The 14,532-nt window shown below is 35.7% G+C and overlaps 4 protein-coding genes across 4 annotated transcripts; 2 read left to right on the top strand and 2 right to left on the bottom strand.

Moving 5' to 3' along the window:
• Positions 1-1,618: 1,618 nt before the first annotated feature.
• LOC106362483 (BON1-associated protein 2-like) lies at positions 1,619-2,342 on the top strand. Its single transcript, XM_048769861.1, has 2 exons — positions 1,619-2,127; positions 2,258-2,342. Exons 1-2 carry the CDS (start codon positions 1,619-1,621, stop codon positions 2,340-2,342), a joined length of 594 nt encoding a protein of 197 aa, XP_048625818.1.
• A 182-nt stretch (positions 2,343-2,524) lies between these two features.
• Positions 2,525-3,237, bottom strand: LOC125593355. Its single transcript, XM_048769860.1, has 2 exons — positions 3,010-3,237; positions 2,525-2,704 (listed from the first exon to the last, which is right to left on the bottom strand). The coding sequence occupies exons 1-2, from the start codon at positions 3,235-3,237 to the stop codon at positions 2,525-2,527; spliced, it is 408 nt and encodes a 135-aa protein (XP_048625817.1).
• A 129-nt stretch (positions 3,238-3,366) lies between these two features.
• On the bottom strand, positions 3,367-5,867 carry LOC106434958 (beta-amylase 2, chloroplastic-like). The gene is made up of 8 exons (XM_013875816.3): positions 5,507-5,867; positions 5,357-5,437; positions 5,068-5,271; positions 4,797-4,991; positions 4,560-4,724; positions 4,221-4,481; positions 3,711-4,149; positions 3,367-3,633 (listed from the first exon to the last, which is right to left on the bottom strand). The coding sequence occupies exons 1-8, from the start codon at positions 5,720-5,722 to the stop codon at positions 3,572-3,574; spliced, it is 1,623 nt and encodes a 540-aa protein (XP_013731270.2). The 5' UTR covers positions 5,723-5,867; the 3' UTR covers positions 3,367-3,571.
• Positions 5,868-8,875: 3,008 nt separating this feature from the next.
• Positions 8,876-14,532, top strand: LOC125593194 (transcription factor MYC1-like). Its single transcript, XM_048769459.1, has 12 exons — positions 8,876-9,151; positions 9,333-9,635; positions 10,290-10,386; positions 10,517-10,531; positions 10,672-10,728; positions 10,844-11,386; positions 11,466-11,867; positions 11,964-12,024; positions 12,794-12,859; positions 12,942-13,080; positions 13,172-13,307; positions 13,387-14,532. The coding sequence occupies exons 1-12, from the start codon at positions 8,883-8,885 to the stop codon at positions 13,546-13,548; spliced, it is 2,250 nt and encodes a 749-aa protein (XP_048625416.1). The 5' UTR covers positions 8,876-8,882; the 3' UTR covers positions 13,549-14,532.

Raw genomic sequence — 14,532 nt, 5'->3', positions numbered from 1 at the left:
GATTTTTGATATTTTTATAATTATATAAAATGTAAATATTGTTAATTTATTATTTAACTGATGCTGCATTTGGTAGTTAACTAGTCGTAAATATTCCGCAAACGCAAAAAATTCTAACTACAGAACCAGTCATACAAATCTCTTAAAACCGCTAGAAACTGCAACTACTCGCATCCGCAACCGCAACCGCAATCGCTGCGTTTGAACCAGTCGTGCCGTTAGTGTATGGTTTGCAATTGATTACGCTGGTTTGGAAAAAAACTGTAGTAATGTACTCTTACGACCAAAGAAAGAGCTGTTTAGTTACCTTTGTATACTTTGACATAGGTCTTAATTAATCACCTCACCTGAGACTTATTATCCGAGATCCGGATTCGATCCGAGATCAGCTCCGAAAATAGGATATTCGGAGTGTCCGGATCCGAATCCGGATAGTAAAATCTTGGATCCGTGTTATCTTAATTTTTAGATCCGGATATCCGGATACATATTTTTAAAATACATTAAATTTCATTAATATTAGTATTTGATATATTAATAGGACAAATCTCCAAAATAGCACATTCCTAAGTTTATATCACAAAAATAGCACTCAAAAACTAAAATGACCAAAATAGCACATTTCTAAGTTTATCCTTTGAAAATTTTAATTTTTTTTATTTTTTAAAATTTGAAATCTTATCCCCAAAACCTCATTTCTCAATTCTAAACCCTAAACCCTAAACTCTAAACTCTAAACCCTAAACTCTAAACCCTAAACCCTAAACCCTAAACCCTAAACTCTAAACCCTAAACCCTAAACTCTAAACCCTAAACCCTAAAATCTAAACCCTAAACCCTAAAATCTAAACCCTAAACCCTAAACCCTAAATCCTAAACCCCACCCTTTAACTCTAAACCCTAAGTTTGTGACTTTTGATAAAACATTAAGTGCTATTTTTGTGACTTTTGACCTTGAGTGCTAGTTTGGAAACATAAACTTGATTTAGTGCTATTTTTGTCTTTTTCTCATATTAATATTTATACATGAATTAATCTTATAATATTATATTTTAGTTTTTACAATATTATAGACATAAATAAATATATTTATAAATATTTAATTTATGTATTATATCAAAAAAAATTAGTATTTTTTTTAAAAAAAAGTTAGTTTTGATTATTTTTACGAATCCGGATCCGGATACCCGCAGGTAATAGAATATCGAAACGGATATCCGAAATCCGAATATCAAAAAATCATGGATCCGAATATCCTAAATTTCCCGGATATCCGGATCCGTAATACTCAACCTATCATAATGTGAATATATAACTCAAACCCGAGAGTCAGGGTAAAAGAGTCACCAAACAATGTAGATAGGAAAACCCATAAGTATCATTATGATAACTTTGACCAAAAAAATATATCCGATAATAATAGCGTAAAAATTAGGAGGAAGGGTCGAAGCAACTAGGTACGTAATTTCTCAACAGTTTCCTAATTTCCTAATCCTGGCTAACTTACATAGTTAAAAAAGTAAAAAAACTTTTTCTCTATATTGTAAATATATACACACACACTACATACTCCTTCCTTGTTATTTTTTTAAATTTGTGCACCAAAAAATTAACAAATATGTCTCGTGAAAGCCTTCTCTCTTCCGCTGCTGAGAAACCAAAGCCTTGCCTAGTCTCAAAGGGAATGCCGACTCGTAAACTCGAAATCACGGCCATATCGGCGGAGGGTCTACTCGACGGTAGAAAACCGGTGAAGAAGAACGCCTTCGTAGCCTTCGACATCGCCGGGAACCACTGCAGCGGGGCGATAAGAACGAGGGTCGGCGGGGATTATCCGGCGTGGGAAGATAAGCTAGAGACGGAGTTTTCGTTACCATCATCGGAGAAGAAGGATAAAGAGAGTTTCATGTACGTTGGTGTTTATTGCCAGGTCTCAGGGAAGGATAAGCACGTGGGAACGGCACGTGTGCCGATAAAGGATTTTACGGGAGGATATGCGCCGGAGGGTTTCTTGCATTGTTTGAGTTACAGATTGTGGGACGAGTACGGGAAAAGGAACGGTATTGTCAATTTCTCGGCGAGGATCTTGCCTGATAATAAGGCCGGTTTGAGTTCGTTTTGGTTAAGGTAGTTAATTTTTTAAGGGTTTAGGATAATCAATCTACTATTGGTTTGTTTTTGGTTCCATCTGGTTTGTAATGTTCGATCGGTCTTACTGAAACAAATTTGATTGAGACTATTTGGAATTGGTTTGCAGTCCTTATAACCAACCAAACGTTCTTGAACAACATCTGTGTCTTCTCTCAGCTACTAATGATACTTACCTAATTGTTGTTGTGTAATTGCGAATCAAAAAAAAAAAAAAAACGAGGAAGATGATTAACATACCAAAATTTTCATGTTTAGAGGAAAAAAGCTGAAGTAATATGCACTCTTGCGATCAAAGAAAGAGGTGTTTAGTTACCTTTGTATACTTTGACGTAGGTCTCTTAAATCACCATACTACTCAAGAGATGGCAGTTAGTTAGGGAGTGATTCTGGGCTTTCTGAAAGCAGGGTGAATGGTTCTTCTTGTGTTGAGAGAATCGAGTTTGTGAATCCCCTCTGCACACTCTCCCACTCTCTTTACAAGTAGAGGTATATTACCAGCGTTGTTCCTCGACACTGTTTCCTTGAGCTGAATCAGTCTCTGCCCACAGTCTTGCTCTTCAGTTCCCAACAACACAAGAAAAGGAAACAGAAAAGGAAAGCAGTGGGATCAGTGCATGCTCTTGTGTTAAAGAGTGTTTCTCAGAACACTTATCATGAACTACAAAAAAAAGGGGCAGATGTTTCAATCATCCAAACAAAGTTGTTCTTGTGAGTAAATTGATGGCTTAATGGTCAAATTTTTTTTATAAAAACAAACAATCACACTCTCACTCATACAAGCCTCTGCCAAAAGGACTTAAATCAAATTATCTTGTGCACAAAAAAAGAGAGAGAGAGAGAGAGAGAGAGAGACGGAACCTGCTGAGATAGTGAGGCGTTTTGAAGATCCGACCTGGAGTCGATGTTGGGTGTATGAGAGGAGGAGGAAAGGGCGGTGTTCCTGAGATGATGATCCGGTAGCGTTGTTTGCCTGTACTCTGTTATCTTCTTGCACATCTCCCTCACATCTGATTCCAACTTCTCCGCTTCTCCCCCGTTGAGATTTGTCTTGTCTTTTCTTTTCAAAATGAGGAGGAGCGTTAGCATAAACCTTCCACTGTGATGAGTGGTTAATGGTATAACGGTAGAGAATAATAATAGTATTTTTCACCATAATACGGCACCGTTTTCAGTGTTTTTGCTTTTGTTTTTTTTTGTTAATGTTTTGCAAGCAAATGACAAGAAACTGGATATCATCAATTCAATAATTCATACATAATTAGCCTCTTCTTTTGCTTTCTAGTCATTGTCTTAATCGACATAACATTTATATTGTTGTCTACACTATTCATCATTTTACAACAAGCTCCCTTATTTTTGGATACAAGTACAAACTTGATTTTTGACTCCATCCAACTCCTCCACTCTCTCTCTCAATAATTCACTCGAGTTTGTTCTCTTGGGTGGTCCTTGGAAGCAAACCAAGATCCGAAACAGCTTCCCCTGCAAAGTCACATTAACCCAACGTTAAAAAGCAACCTTGAGGACGTGAGAATATAATAAAGCCAAAGCAGCTATACCATGCATTCGTTTGACGAATCTCTCGAACTCTACAAAGTTTTGAGACTCCAGCAGAGTTGTGTTTAGCCTTAGGTAAGTGAAACACGATAGGTGGCGACCGTCAGGGTCGTTGAGTGGCTTCGCGTTCTCAAGAATCTTGTTGTAGCCTTCTCTGTCGTAACAAGGAAGAGCATTCTCACTAGCTACAGGTATATTCGCATCCCAAGCTGCATTCAGCACCTGCCAAACTAGACCTTCTGGGTCAGCCAGCGCCTCTGGAAAATCCTCGTGTTGGTCAAGTGTTCGTAACTCCACGCATGTGAAGTTGAGAGCAGCGTCATGTTTCTTCAGCATCGCTGCTATTGGACCGTACCCATCACGGTTTGATGGGTTGTAGAAGCCAGCAGTGAGCTCAGCAGCGTGACTAGCTGTCTTATACCACCAGTGTATACCTGAGAGCTAAATGCAAAAAAAGACGATTTTATTCAGACAAGCCGGAGGAAACATATGGTGACATGTTTTTGTTTCACCTTAGCAGCGATGGAGTTTCCTTCGAAGGCCAAGTTAGCCATAGAAAGAACACGATCACCATGGTCAATGAGAACTCTGGAGTACCAATTAAGAAAGAATCTGCCGTAGTAGCTGTCATAGTCACCTCCATCGCGGAAGAAACCAGTCCCGTGTGGGGTTGAGTTATAAGACTCGGTGTTGTCAGGTCCTCTGCCCCAAAAGCTGTGCCCTCTTACCTCTGCTGCCTCCTTTAAGCTCTTCATCAAATACTTATCATAACACTGCTCACACCAGTAGAGAAGATATAAGTGATCTGACAGGATGTAGATTTTTTGAATTAAAAAAAAAAGAGAGAGTACCTGGAATTCACCAATACCAGGATACTTCCAGCCATGTTGAGCAGGGTAAGAAGGATACCTGAGCTCCCCACATGGACCTAGTCCTACTTCAATCTCAGTTATGATTTTATCCTCAAAGAACTCATCAAACTCCACACGGAAGCTTCTCATGTAATCAAAGTAAACCTACACAATATTAACAATGAATCATGACATAGTGGTGCTTGCATGTTAGGCGATAGAGTAGAAACCCCGTACCTCGAGAGCAGTTCTTCCTCTTAAAACACGTTGCTTGTCAATCCCCCAAGTGAGACACTCAGAGTTACGCAAGCCTGTCCTGTCAGTGAAGTAAATGTCAGGATTGGTTTGACCAATCTCTCTTACCCATTCGGGGAGTTGTATATGCACATCATCTCCAACATTGCCTCCACATTCGTGGAACGACAAAACAACCTGAACAAGTCAAGAAGAACATATGGAATCTACTTTATCATCTCACTAAAATACTTATATGAGAAGATGAGATCACCTGAAGCTTAAGTCCAAGGTGGCGTATCATGTCAAAGAGTTTCTTGTAGCCGCTCCAGTTATAGACCTGAGGGGTATGAGACTCGACAATGCCCCACCAGCAGTCAACCATAACACCATCAACGTTAACGGACTTGAGGGTTCTTAACTGGTCCAAAAGCACTTCCGGTTCAACCACTTCCGAGTTCATATCAATCACTCCCAACTACATCATATCATTCACTCAACACTTGACTCAACCAAACCATCTCTAGAAAGCAAAAATTAAAAAAAAAAAAAAAAAAACTTACTGGGAGCATAACATAGACGGGAACAGACGCTGTGCCGGCAAAATCACGCTCGTCAAAATGCACAAATGGTTCATCATCAGCCTAGCAATTGAAAATGTAAAGTCAAGCTACGAGCACAAAAACGAGTGAACTCTATAATGAGACACTTACGAGCTGATCTTCGATAGGAGAAGCTCGATCCTCAACACTCTCTCCTTTCTGCTTCGCCTTGGCGAAAGCGAAAACCAAAGGCCTAGCACCAGAAAGTGTAGAGGCGCCACGCCATTCTCCAACGCGCGATCTCCGAGCAGATAGTCTCGCCGGAGCTCCGAGCTTCTTCACGCTCACTGGACGACATACAACAGTATGAATCGAACTAATCGACATAGCTACAAAATCTCCTCACTTCACTTGTTGTGTATCCTAAATTGAGATTTTATGGGAAGACATAGGGACAATCAAAACCCACGTGAAAGTGTCAATTTTTTGAAAATGAAAAAACGAAACAAAAGAGTTGTAGTCCGGATTCACTCAGACCCGTCCGTTTGAGAGAGTTTTTGTCTTTAATCACAGACACACGTGGCGCTATGTCGGTCAAATTTCCTACGTCGGACAACTCGCGCGGGTCAAGTTTATCAATGGGCTTTTAAGAATGAAACTTCTATTGAGCCCATTTATCTATTGGGCCTATTAAGTCAATCTCTCCTCTCAGAAAAAGGCCCTAATAATCTCTTTTGTTTTTTTGAGTTTTTATTTTACTCCATGTAATATCATGGACAAATGTGTACTGTTTTTAAAATTGTTCGACTGTACTTGCACGAGTGTATATGAATTTTCAAACTTATTTTTCGAAGAAGAAGAATACGGTTTATTTATACAAAGGATGTCAAAAAAAAAATTATCTTATCTCTGAACTCTGAAGGATAGTAGTGCATTGTCGTGGAAAAAAATAGTGCAAAAACAAATACTGTGTGTCAGCTGTGTCGCCCGTCATCAATGCTCCCTATGTCGCTTGCATTTTAACTAATCAGTGACCCTTTTAAACTTTTGAATTTCACTGTTTTCACCGCGGCAGCAGCACTCCTTCCTATGCTTTCGTTTATTACTTTATTTTACCTTTCTCCTTTTTGTCGCTTTCGTTGATTACATTTTCAGAGTATGATTTTTATCAGTCAAATAAAACAATATACACACTCTCAGACCATGTTCTTTTAAAATCTATAAGCACATATTCAAATATTTCACACACAAGAATATATGTGGTTGTGTTATGTTGGAAAGAGATAATTTAATAGAATTAAACACAAAGTTCTGTCGTTACGTAAATAAATATGCATGCAACCACAAAGTGGTGCGTTACTGCTGATTAATGTGGGATTCGTGGACGGAGATGGCTCAATAGTACTACTATTATTTTCACGAGTTTCTTGCCTTCATTTCAGCTTTCTCTTTCATTGCCTTTATTTTTCTATTGCTACTTTTACTTTCTTCCAAAATAGTACCTTGAAGGTATAAATAAATAACACTAGATGTATAAATAAAGGATTATTATTTGAGGTTTCATAAACTTGTATAGTTCTGTGTATTCGTTTCTCTCTTTTTTTTTAATTCGACGTCTTAGTACCTAGGAGTATCTAACTATGGAATTATTCGGATAAAATGCGCATTTATATTTATCATAGAAATTGGAATCTTAATTATCCAAATAGTATATTCCGTGTTTCTTGCAACTACGTGTAAGCACATTCTGTTTGTCATATAGTAGTACTTCAGAACGAGTAATTAAAAAAAAAGATGATTTACATTGATGAGAAACAAACAAAGAGGTTAATTAACGTATGTTCCATTTCCACATAACAAGATTATAAAACCCTTTAGTTCTCAAAAAGAAAAAGATTATAAAATTCTTTGTAGTATTAATTTAACACAGTACACAAAAACCCCGAGATTGCATGCGTATTAGCTAGAGTTACCTTATACATTTAATAGTTTTAGGCGAAAATCCATACATTCCCGTCCCTGGACTAAAAATGAAATGATGAACAATAGCATAATACAACGTAAAGCATCATTTCAAACAAAAATAAAAAAATAAATCTAGAAAATATATTACGCTATTATGTTGGTAGTGATTGAATGTTTATACGAAAATACCTCTGTAGAATGTTTATTTTGGTCACTGAATATTCTAAATATGCAAATTCCTCTACATGTTTAAAAGACTTATGAAGATCAGTCTCCTGGCTATCGATCTGCATGAAACTACTAAGAGGTGACGAGATTTATTCTGGTGGGATCTTTTGCTCCAGTGATTTATTTTCAAGGACCATCTGGTCCTGTTGACTTGGTACTGTCATTTATAAATGAGTGTTTCTCGTTTAATTTGGATTGGTGCTTGCATTAACTCCAGCTTCTTATCCTCATTTCATCAATCCAGCTAGCTGATGGAAACGACACTCTCATCTGGTCAATTGGTGAAGGTATACCCCCCGGTTTAGTCCAAGAGCAACCTGGTATTTTACACGTGTGTTAAAACCTCTAAGCCTCTTGGCATTGTTTTGGTGTGGAACCAATGGCGGACCCATGATCTAATTTTATCTGGGTCAAACTTATTATTCAAAAGGAAAAAATGAATAAAAAGTGTCATAGGTAGGATTCAAACCGCGAGTTAGGGGTGTCAGAACAAAGACTTTACCTCTAGAACTACTGATTCTTCTTTGTTTTATGGAACAAATTAAATTTTATTGAAATTTAAGGGGTGTCAGGTGCAACTCCATCTTCCTCTGTAGTTCCGCCACTGTGTGGAACAGCTATCTCGGCTCCTACATGGCTGTTCATACTGAATCACAAAACAATTGCTACCATAATGGTCTCTCTTATTCTCACTTCATTGCCTTTCAAATTGTTTTGAGTGGTGCAAAATAAATCTAACGTCCTTAAGAATAGTGGACCCAAATTTGGTGAAGATGTGGTAAGTTTTACCCAAAATTTAATATATTTACACCGATCTGATTCAAAACTGACAAATCATTATTTTATAACATTTATTATTATTTAACTGAATTTTTTTATATATGTTTTATTGTATTCATAATATTCGTAATAAGAAAAGTACATCATAGTAGTAATAACCAAGTTTTTTTTTTGAGAAAGAATAACAAAGTTTCTTAACGAATAACTAGCACTGATAAAGATGAAGAAAAATCATTATATATTTACTGAATATTTTATTTTGCATTTTCTCAGCATCACTTTATTTAGAGAATATTACCTTGGTTTCACCAAATAGAATCTACAACACGATTACCATATGTATTGTATAAAGATGAGTCGCTCCAAAAACCAAGATCATGACCTAAGTCAACCTTTCTCGCTCTCTATTCAGATTTCAGACACATTACTCAACTTTAAAGACAGTACTCTCTTGAGTCTCTTTCCTTCACGACCAAGCTGTTAAAGAGAAAGCAATAAAGAAGAAAGAAGAAAGAAGAAAGAAGAAAGAAGAAAGCTTCAGTACCTAACCTTTCTTTGTGGGTAAAATGTTAAAATGTTAATTTCTTCAATATTAAACTTCTTCAATAACTTTGGCCTTTTGGTTGTCTCCTTTTATTTACCTATATTCTTAGGTTCTGGAGTTTTAAACTCAGTTCTCATAGACATTTACAATACGTCTTTGACAATGGCTGGTGGTGTGGAAGCAGCAAGTGGAAGAAATAAAAGAAAAAATAACTTACTAAGAAAGCAACTTGCTGTAGCTCTAAGAAGTGTTCAATGGAGCTACGCAATCTTCTGGTCCTCTTCACTTACTCAACCTGGGTAAGTATAATCTAATAAAATAAAATCTGTTGGTCTTGATATTTTCACTATAACATATACGGAAAAATAGATATTGATCTCATCTTTGCATAGGCCTTTTCTTGTTATAGATAATGTGTTAAAAGGTGTGTATATATATATATATATATATTTATATTTGAGTACTATATTATATATTTAGGGTTTTGGAGTGGGAAGAAGGGTGTTACAACGGGGATATAAAGAAGAGGAAGAAGAGTTACGAAGCTGCCCATTATAAATATGCGTTGCAGAGAAGCAACCAACTTAGGAAACTTTATCTGTGTATGCTGGAAGGGGATAGTAATACTACTATTAGTACTACTCATGATGTTGATGATTATGGTGATGATGAGGAACATAATTGTAACAGTGCAACAAGTATGATGTTGTCACCAGATGATCTCTCGGATGAAGAGTGGTACTATATAGTCTCCATGTCCTATGTCTTCTCTCCTTCTCAATGGTTTGTTCTCTCTCTCATCTACTACTCCCTCCGTTTCGAATTAGATGTTGTTTTAAAATAAAATTTTCGTTTCAAAATTAGTGTGGTTTTATGATTTCAATGCAAAATTTATTGACTTTTTATTCTAATCTACTTTTCTATTGGTTGAAATCTGGTTAGATGTATTGGTAATGATGTTTTTATCTAGTAAATAGATAAACTTAAATTTTTTATTAATCTGTGTGTTGAAGTATAGAACTACAAGTAAAATGAAACGGAGGGAATATTAAATATTAAATTAATATATAAAAATATCTCTTTTTCGAACTATTCCTATAGGAAAAGTACTGATTTGGGAATGAAAGTGAATTGAACTAGGTCCCTTCATTGTCGCCTTAAGACCATGGATCTCAAAAGATTCCACGCTTATGGTCAAATCTCACCTATAGATTTCATGTACTTGTTTGGTCAAGGGGGTTGATTAATTACCTGACGGTTCACGGATTTCCATGTTCATTACAAGAGTGACTCTTACGTACTGTTTATGTACTTGGGATTCCTTTTGTTACTATTTCAATTTATTTGCATTTGAAGTAATATACTCAATTAGTACGTTTAATTTTTTTTCTTTCTTTAGGATCCAAAACTAAAATGATTTTATTTTTGGTTGTTTAGTTTGCCAGGAAGAGCTTTGGTGACGGGTGAGACCATATGGCTTTGCAACGCTCAGTACGCAGATAACAAACTCTTCTCTCGCTCTTTGTTAGCAAGAGTAAGTCTTCTTCTACAACCTTTTCATGAATATATATTGAATTGATCTCTTAAAGAATAGATATCTGACTATAGTTCTCTTTCCACCTGCTTTGCTCTTCATGACTGTTCATATGGCTTCTTTTCTTTAGAGCGCATCAATTCAGGTATGTTCTCTTTAGTGAGTCTTTAATGGGTGTTAATTGTCAGCAAATAAAATTTAGTGCTTAATTGTTAAATTAAGATTTGTACTTCAGTTAGAACTAATGTAGAATGTATGTCTTATGTCTTTATGGGACTTCTCCAGACTGTTGTGTGTTTCCCTTACTTGGGCGGTGTGATTGAGCTGGGCGTCACAGAACTGGTAACTCTCTCTCTCTCTCTCTCTATCTTAATATCAAAGGATTTAACTTTAGTTTCTTGCTTCACAAGGAAGTCATACTTAAACTCGTTTTACTTTCCTTCATGAAAAATAAAAGATTTCAGAAGATCATAGCCTGCTTCAACACATCAAGTCTTGCTTGTTGGAGACTTCAAAACCCGATTGCGCTTCATACAACTTCTCTGCTCGCCAAGCCAGCGATGATGAGAAGAATCAAACTAAAATCAAGACCAGTGATGGAAACTCAAACTCAGTGCTCCAAGAGAACCATCAGATTCAGTCTGATGAAGACGTGCATTACAAAAGAACTGTCTCAACACTAGTCAAATACTCTGCTGATAAGGATATTCATCATCTCCAACCGGATCTTGTTTCTTCTAACGTTGGGTCAAGTTTCTTGCGTTGGAAGCAACGTGAGCAGCCAAACTCAATTCTGTTTCAGGAACATAGCAATTTGCAGACCTTGTCACAGAACGTGCTGAGGAAGATATTGCAAGAGGTACCTTTGATGCACTCTTTAGACACAAAGAGAACGCTCCCAAGTAAGACGCTTGGTCTGAATCAAGATGATCCTTGGGATACAAGAAAAGAGAATGAAAAGTTCAGTGTCCTTAAAGCTATGGTTCCCACTGTCAACCAGGTAATAATAATAAACCTATACTATGTTATATTTTGCTCTGTATTAGAAAACCAAGACTCTGTTTGGAATATCTCTGCAGGTTGATAAAGAAGAGATACTGAACAACACAATCAAGTACTTGCAAGAACTAGAGGAAAGAGTTGAAGAGCTAGAATCTTGTATGGGGTCAGTTAACTTCGTAGAGAGACAAAGAAAGAGCGTTAACGACTCTGTGTTAATCGAGGAGACATCAGGGAACTATGATGACAGCACGAAGATCGATGGAAACTCAGGAGAAACCGAACAAGTCACTATAGCGAGAGATGAGACACATTTGAGAGTTAAACTGAAAGAAACAGAAGTTGTGATGGAAGTAAGATGTTCTTACAGAGACTACATAGTTGCAGACATCATGGAAGCTCTGAGCAAACTTCACATGGATGCTTTCTCTGTTAGATCTTACACACTTAATGGGTTCCTCACACTTAATCTCAAGGCAAAGGTAAGTTCTAGAAAAAAACAATCTTCTCCATGTTTGGAAGAGATACATTTCTGTTATCTTGACCTATATATACGTAATATTTTTGATGTTATGCAGTTTCGTGGGGCTGCAGTTGCTTCGGTAGGGATGATTAAGAGAGAGCTGAGGAGAGCCATTGGTGAGATCATATGAAAATTCACTTGAGGGATCTTTTAATGATCTTGGTAAAAGTAGTATTGTATTTCCTAAACTTTTGAATAAATGTTATATTGTTTTTTTTTTTTTGGACTTTGGTGAATTAGTTACATCGAGTTTTGCGAGTTTGTATTTATGTAATCTTTGCCAAGACTGGTTGCATGGAATTTTAGACATTGTCATCTTCTCTCCTATATATTGTTCTTGATTGGTTATATTTGTCGGACTAATCATCTTTCATATCAATGATTTGGATTCACCTTTACTCTAAAGATTCTCAGATTATTTGGGTGTTCTTTTTAATTATGTAACGCTTCAGTTTCTTGCTGAGAGTCCTAAATAAACGGATTGAAATGTTACTAGCTGAAGAATGTAACTTAAAATGTTAATTTATTCAGAACTGTTTATTATTTAATTTCTTAACTAAATGCATTATTTGTGGTGCTCATATAGAGCCTGTAAAGAAGAAGTAAATGTTATGGAGCAATATAAAAGTCACTGTTTTCACTTGCATTCTCCCCAGTTCCTTAATTTAAGCCTTTAGAATTTTTTTAGTTTCTTGGTTAAATTTGAAACTTAATTAATGGCACCTAAGAAGAGAGGAAAACTGGAAGTACTTCTCGTTGATGCTCATGGAATCACACACACAAATTTTATTGGTGACTAAAAAAGATAAAAACGTTTTTCATATGTTTGTATATCTAATCAGTTATCAAACTTAAGTAGCTCTCATTTCGAGTATTTGGTTGCAGGAAGTCCTGTGTATTATGTGTTGTTACAATGTGGGACAAAGGAATACCGAAGCAAAATGTCAAAAGGTTTTATGTTTTGTTAGTGAAATTTTTTTGTTTCTCTTTTGAACCAAGCTTATTACAAGAGATATGTGTGTTGTGAAAGCAGGTGATAATGACAACGCATTGTGGAACCAAAAGTTTGTGTTCGATTTCCCAATGTATCAATGGAAGAAGCTGACCCACATCAAGGTTAGAATCATGGACAAAGAGCTCTTCAAAGATGGTGGATTTGTCGGTGAAACCATGTAAGTTTTTGTTTTAGAAATGAGTGTAGTTAATTAGCATAGCAATATTAAGACATAATAATACCATCCATATGTGACTGATTTGGTACAGAATTCATCTTGGAGGGATAATAACCGAAGGACGTGACAGAGGATACATAGAAGTCAAACCAGCTCCATACAATGTTGTTCTTGACGATGACACATTTAAAGGCGAACTAAAACTTGGCTTCAGATTTACTGCAGCGGTAACTCAGTAATTACTCTAGACAATTGGAGTTCTTTTGAACATAAATAACATAGATCTTTTGTATTTTATTTTTGTAGGATAAATTGCATATCAACAAGGCATGGGAAGTGAAGATAGAGGGTAAAAACCGTGAAGAGCCAATGATTTCTCCAGTTCTGAATCTGATGAAGCTCCCTTTGTTAAGGTTTCTCATCTATTGTTTCCGGAAAACAACCAAATATCAACTAAAAGATAACTAAAATGATCAAAGGTTTAGCCTCAAAACTATTTACTTCAGCTGTCTTTTTTTCATTATTTTGATGGCTCACATAACGTTTAATTAGTAGTATTACATAACCCTATTCGGATTAGTTGTCAGTTACTAGGATGAGAAATTTGTTTGATTTCTGAGTTTGTGCAAACATTATAGGTTCACAGCTGCATGGACAAGAATGCAAGGTCTCATCGTTGCAGAATTTCTTTATTGTTTGGTCGTCTACAAAATATTTCCTATTAATAAAATACTAGATTCTGGCCCGCCCTCGGGTATATTTTTGTTTTATTTTATTTTTAATTTTAATTTTATGTTTGTGTTGTTTTAATCATATTTGTGTTAAATGTTACTTTAATATAATTTTTGATAACTATATTACTTATGTCAAATTGCATAACTGTGCATTTGTGAGATATATACATCAGATGTTTTACACATGTATATATAATATAATTAATAAATTTAATAATTAAAAGATATACACATTATAAAATAGTTTTGAATCTATCAATACGTAAGGAAAAACAACTTTTTTTGTTATTTCTGCTTATTTGGTAGTAGAAAATCGTGGAAATATAGTGGGTAAGAAACCAACCACGTTCTTTTTATAAAAATGAAAAAGGCAATTAGAAAAAAAAAACTGTTTTTTAAACGGACATCACGTAACTGTGTGATATATTTGAATTGTATAATACGATACAATTATGTAAAAGTTGGTTTTTTAAAAAAGGAAGGTCCAGTGGCAAAAAAAGTAATATTCCAGGTATGGGTAGGGGTAAAAGATATGAATGATCCTGAATTAATAATATTGATATTAAATTTTGATTATAAATGCATTATTTTTTGTGTTTAACTACTTTTCATATCTTTTAACCAATCAATATTCAATAAACATATTTTTTTTAAAAAAGTTTACAATTCATCATTATTATCTGATAAAAATGCATTGAAAATGTAAAAGTTATTTTTT

This window comes from Brassica napus, chromosome C9, assembly GCF_020379485.1.
Source record: "Brassica napus cultivar Da-Ae chromosome C9, Da-Ae, whole genome shotgun sequence".
Lineage (NCBI taxonomy): Eukaryota > Viridiplantae > Streptophyta > Magnoliopsida > Brassicales > Brassicaceae > Brassica > Brassica napus.
The sequence above is the reverse complement of the archived record's forward strand: the minus strand, read 5'-3'. Positions and strand labels throughout refer to the sequence as shown.

What these genes read in the sequence shown, in the direction of transcription:
- LOC106362483 (XM_048769861.1), top strand. Translation starts at nt 1,619, where the DNA reads ATGTCTCGTGAAAGCCTTCTCTCTTCCGCTGCTGAGAAACCAAAGCCT. An exon ending in TTGAGTTCGTTTTGGTTAAG is followed by an intron (nt 2,128 to 2,257) that starts GTAGTTAATTTT and finishes ATTGGTTTGCAG; the next exon opens with TCCTTATAACCAACCAAACG.
- LOC125593355 (XM_048769860.1), bottom strand. Translation starts at nt 3,237, where the DNA reads ATGCTAACGCTCCTCCTCATTTTGAAAAGAAAAGACAAGACAAATCTC. An exon ending in ACGCCTCACTATCTCAGCAG is followed by an intron (nt 2,705 to 3,009) that starts GTTCCGTCTCTC and finishes GGAACTGAAGAG; the next exon opens with CAAGACTGTGGGCAGAGACT.
- LOC106434958 (XM_013875816.3), bottom strand. Translation starts at nt 5,722, where the DNA reads ATGTCGATTAGTTCGATTCATACTGTTGTATGTCGTCCAGTGAGCGTG. An exon ending in CTGGTATTGGTGAATTCCAG is followed by an intron (nt 4,482 to 4,559) that starts GTACTCTCTCTT and finishes TGGTGTGAGCAG; the next exon opens with TGTTATGATAAGTATTTGAT. An exon ending in ATTCGTCAAACGAATGCATG is followed by an intron (nt 3,634 to 3,710) that starts GTATAGCTGCTT and finishes GTGACTTTGCAG; the next exon opens with GGGAAGCTGTTTCGGATCTT.
- LOC125593194 (XM_048769459.1), top strand. Translation starts at nt 8,883, where the DNA reads ATGTTAATTTCTTCAATATTAAACTTCTTCAATAACTTTGGCCTTTTG. An exon ending in GTCTTCTCTCCTTCTCAATG is followed by an intron (nt 9,636 to 10,289) that starts GTTTGTTCTCTC and finishes TTGGTTGTTTAG; the next exon opens with TTTGCCAGGAAGAGCTTTGG. An exon ending in AGCTGGGCGTCACAGAACTG is followed by an intron (nt 10,729 to 10,843) that starts GTAACTCTCTCT and finishes GAAAAATAAAAG; the next exon opens with ATTTCAGAAGATCATAGCCT.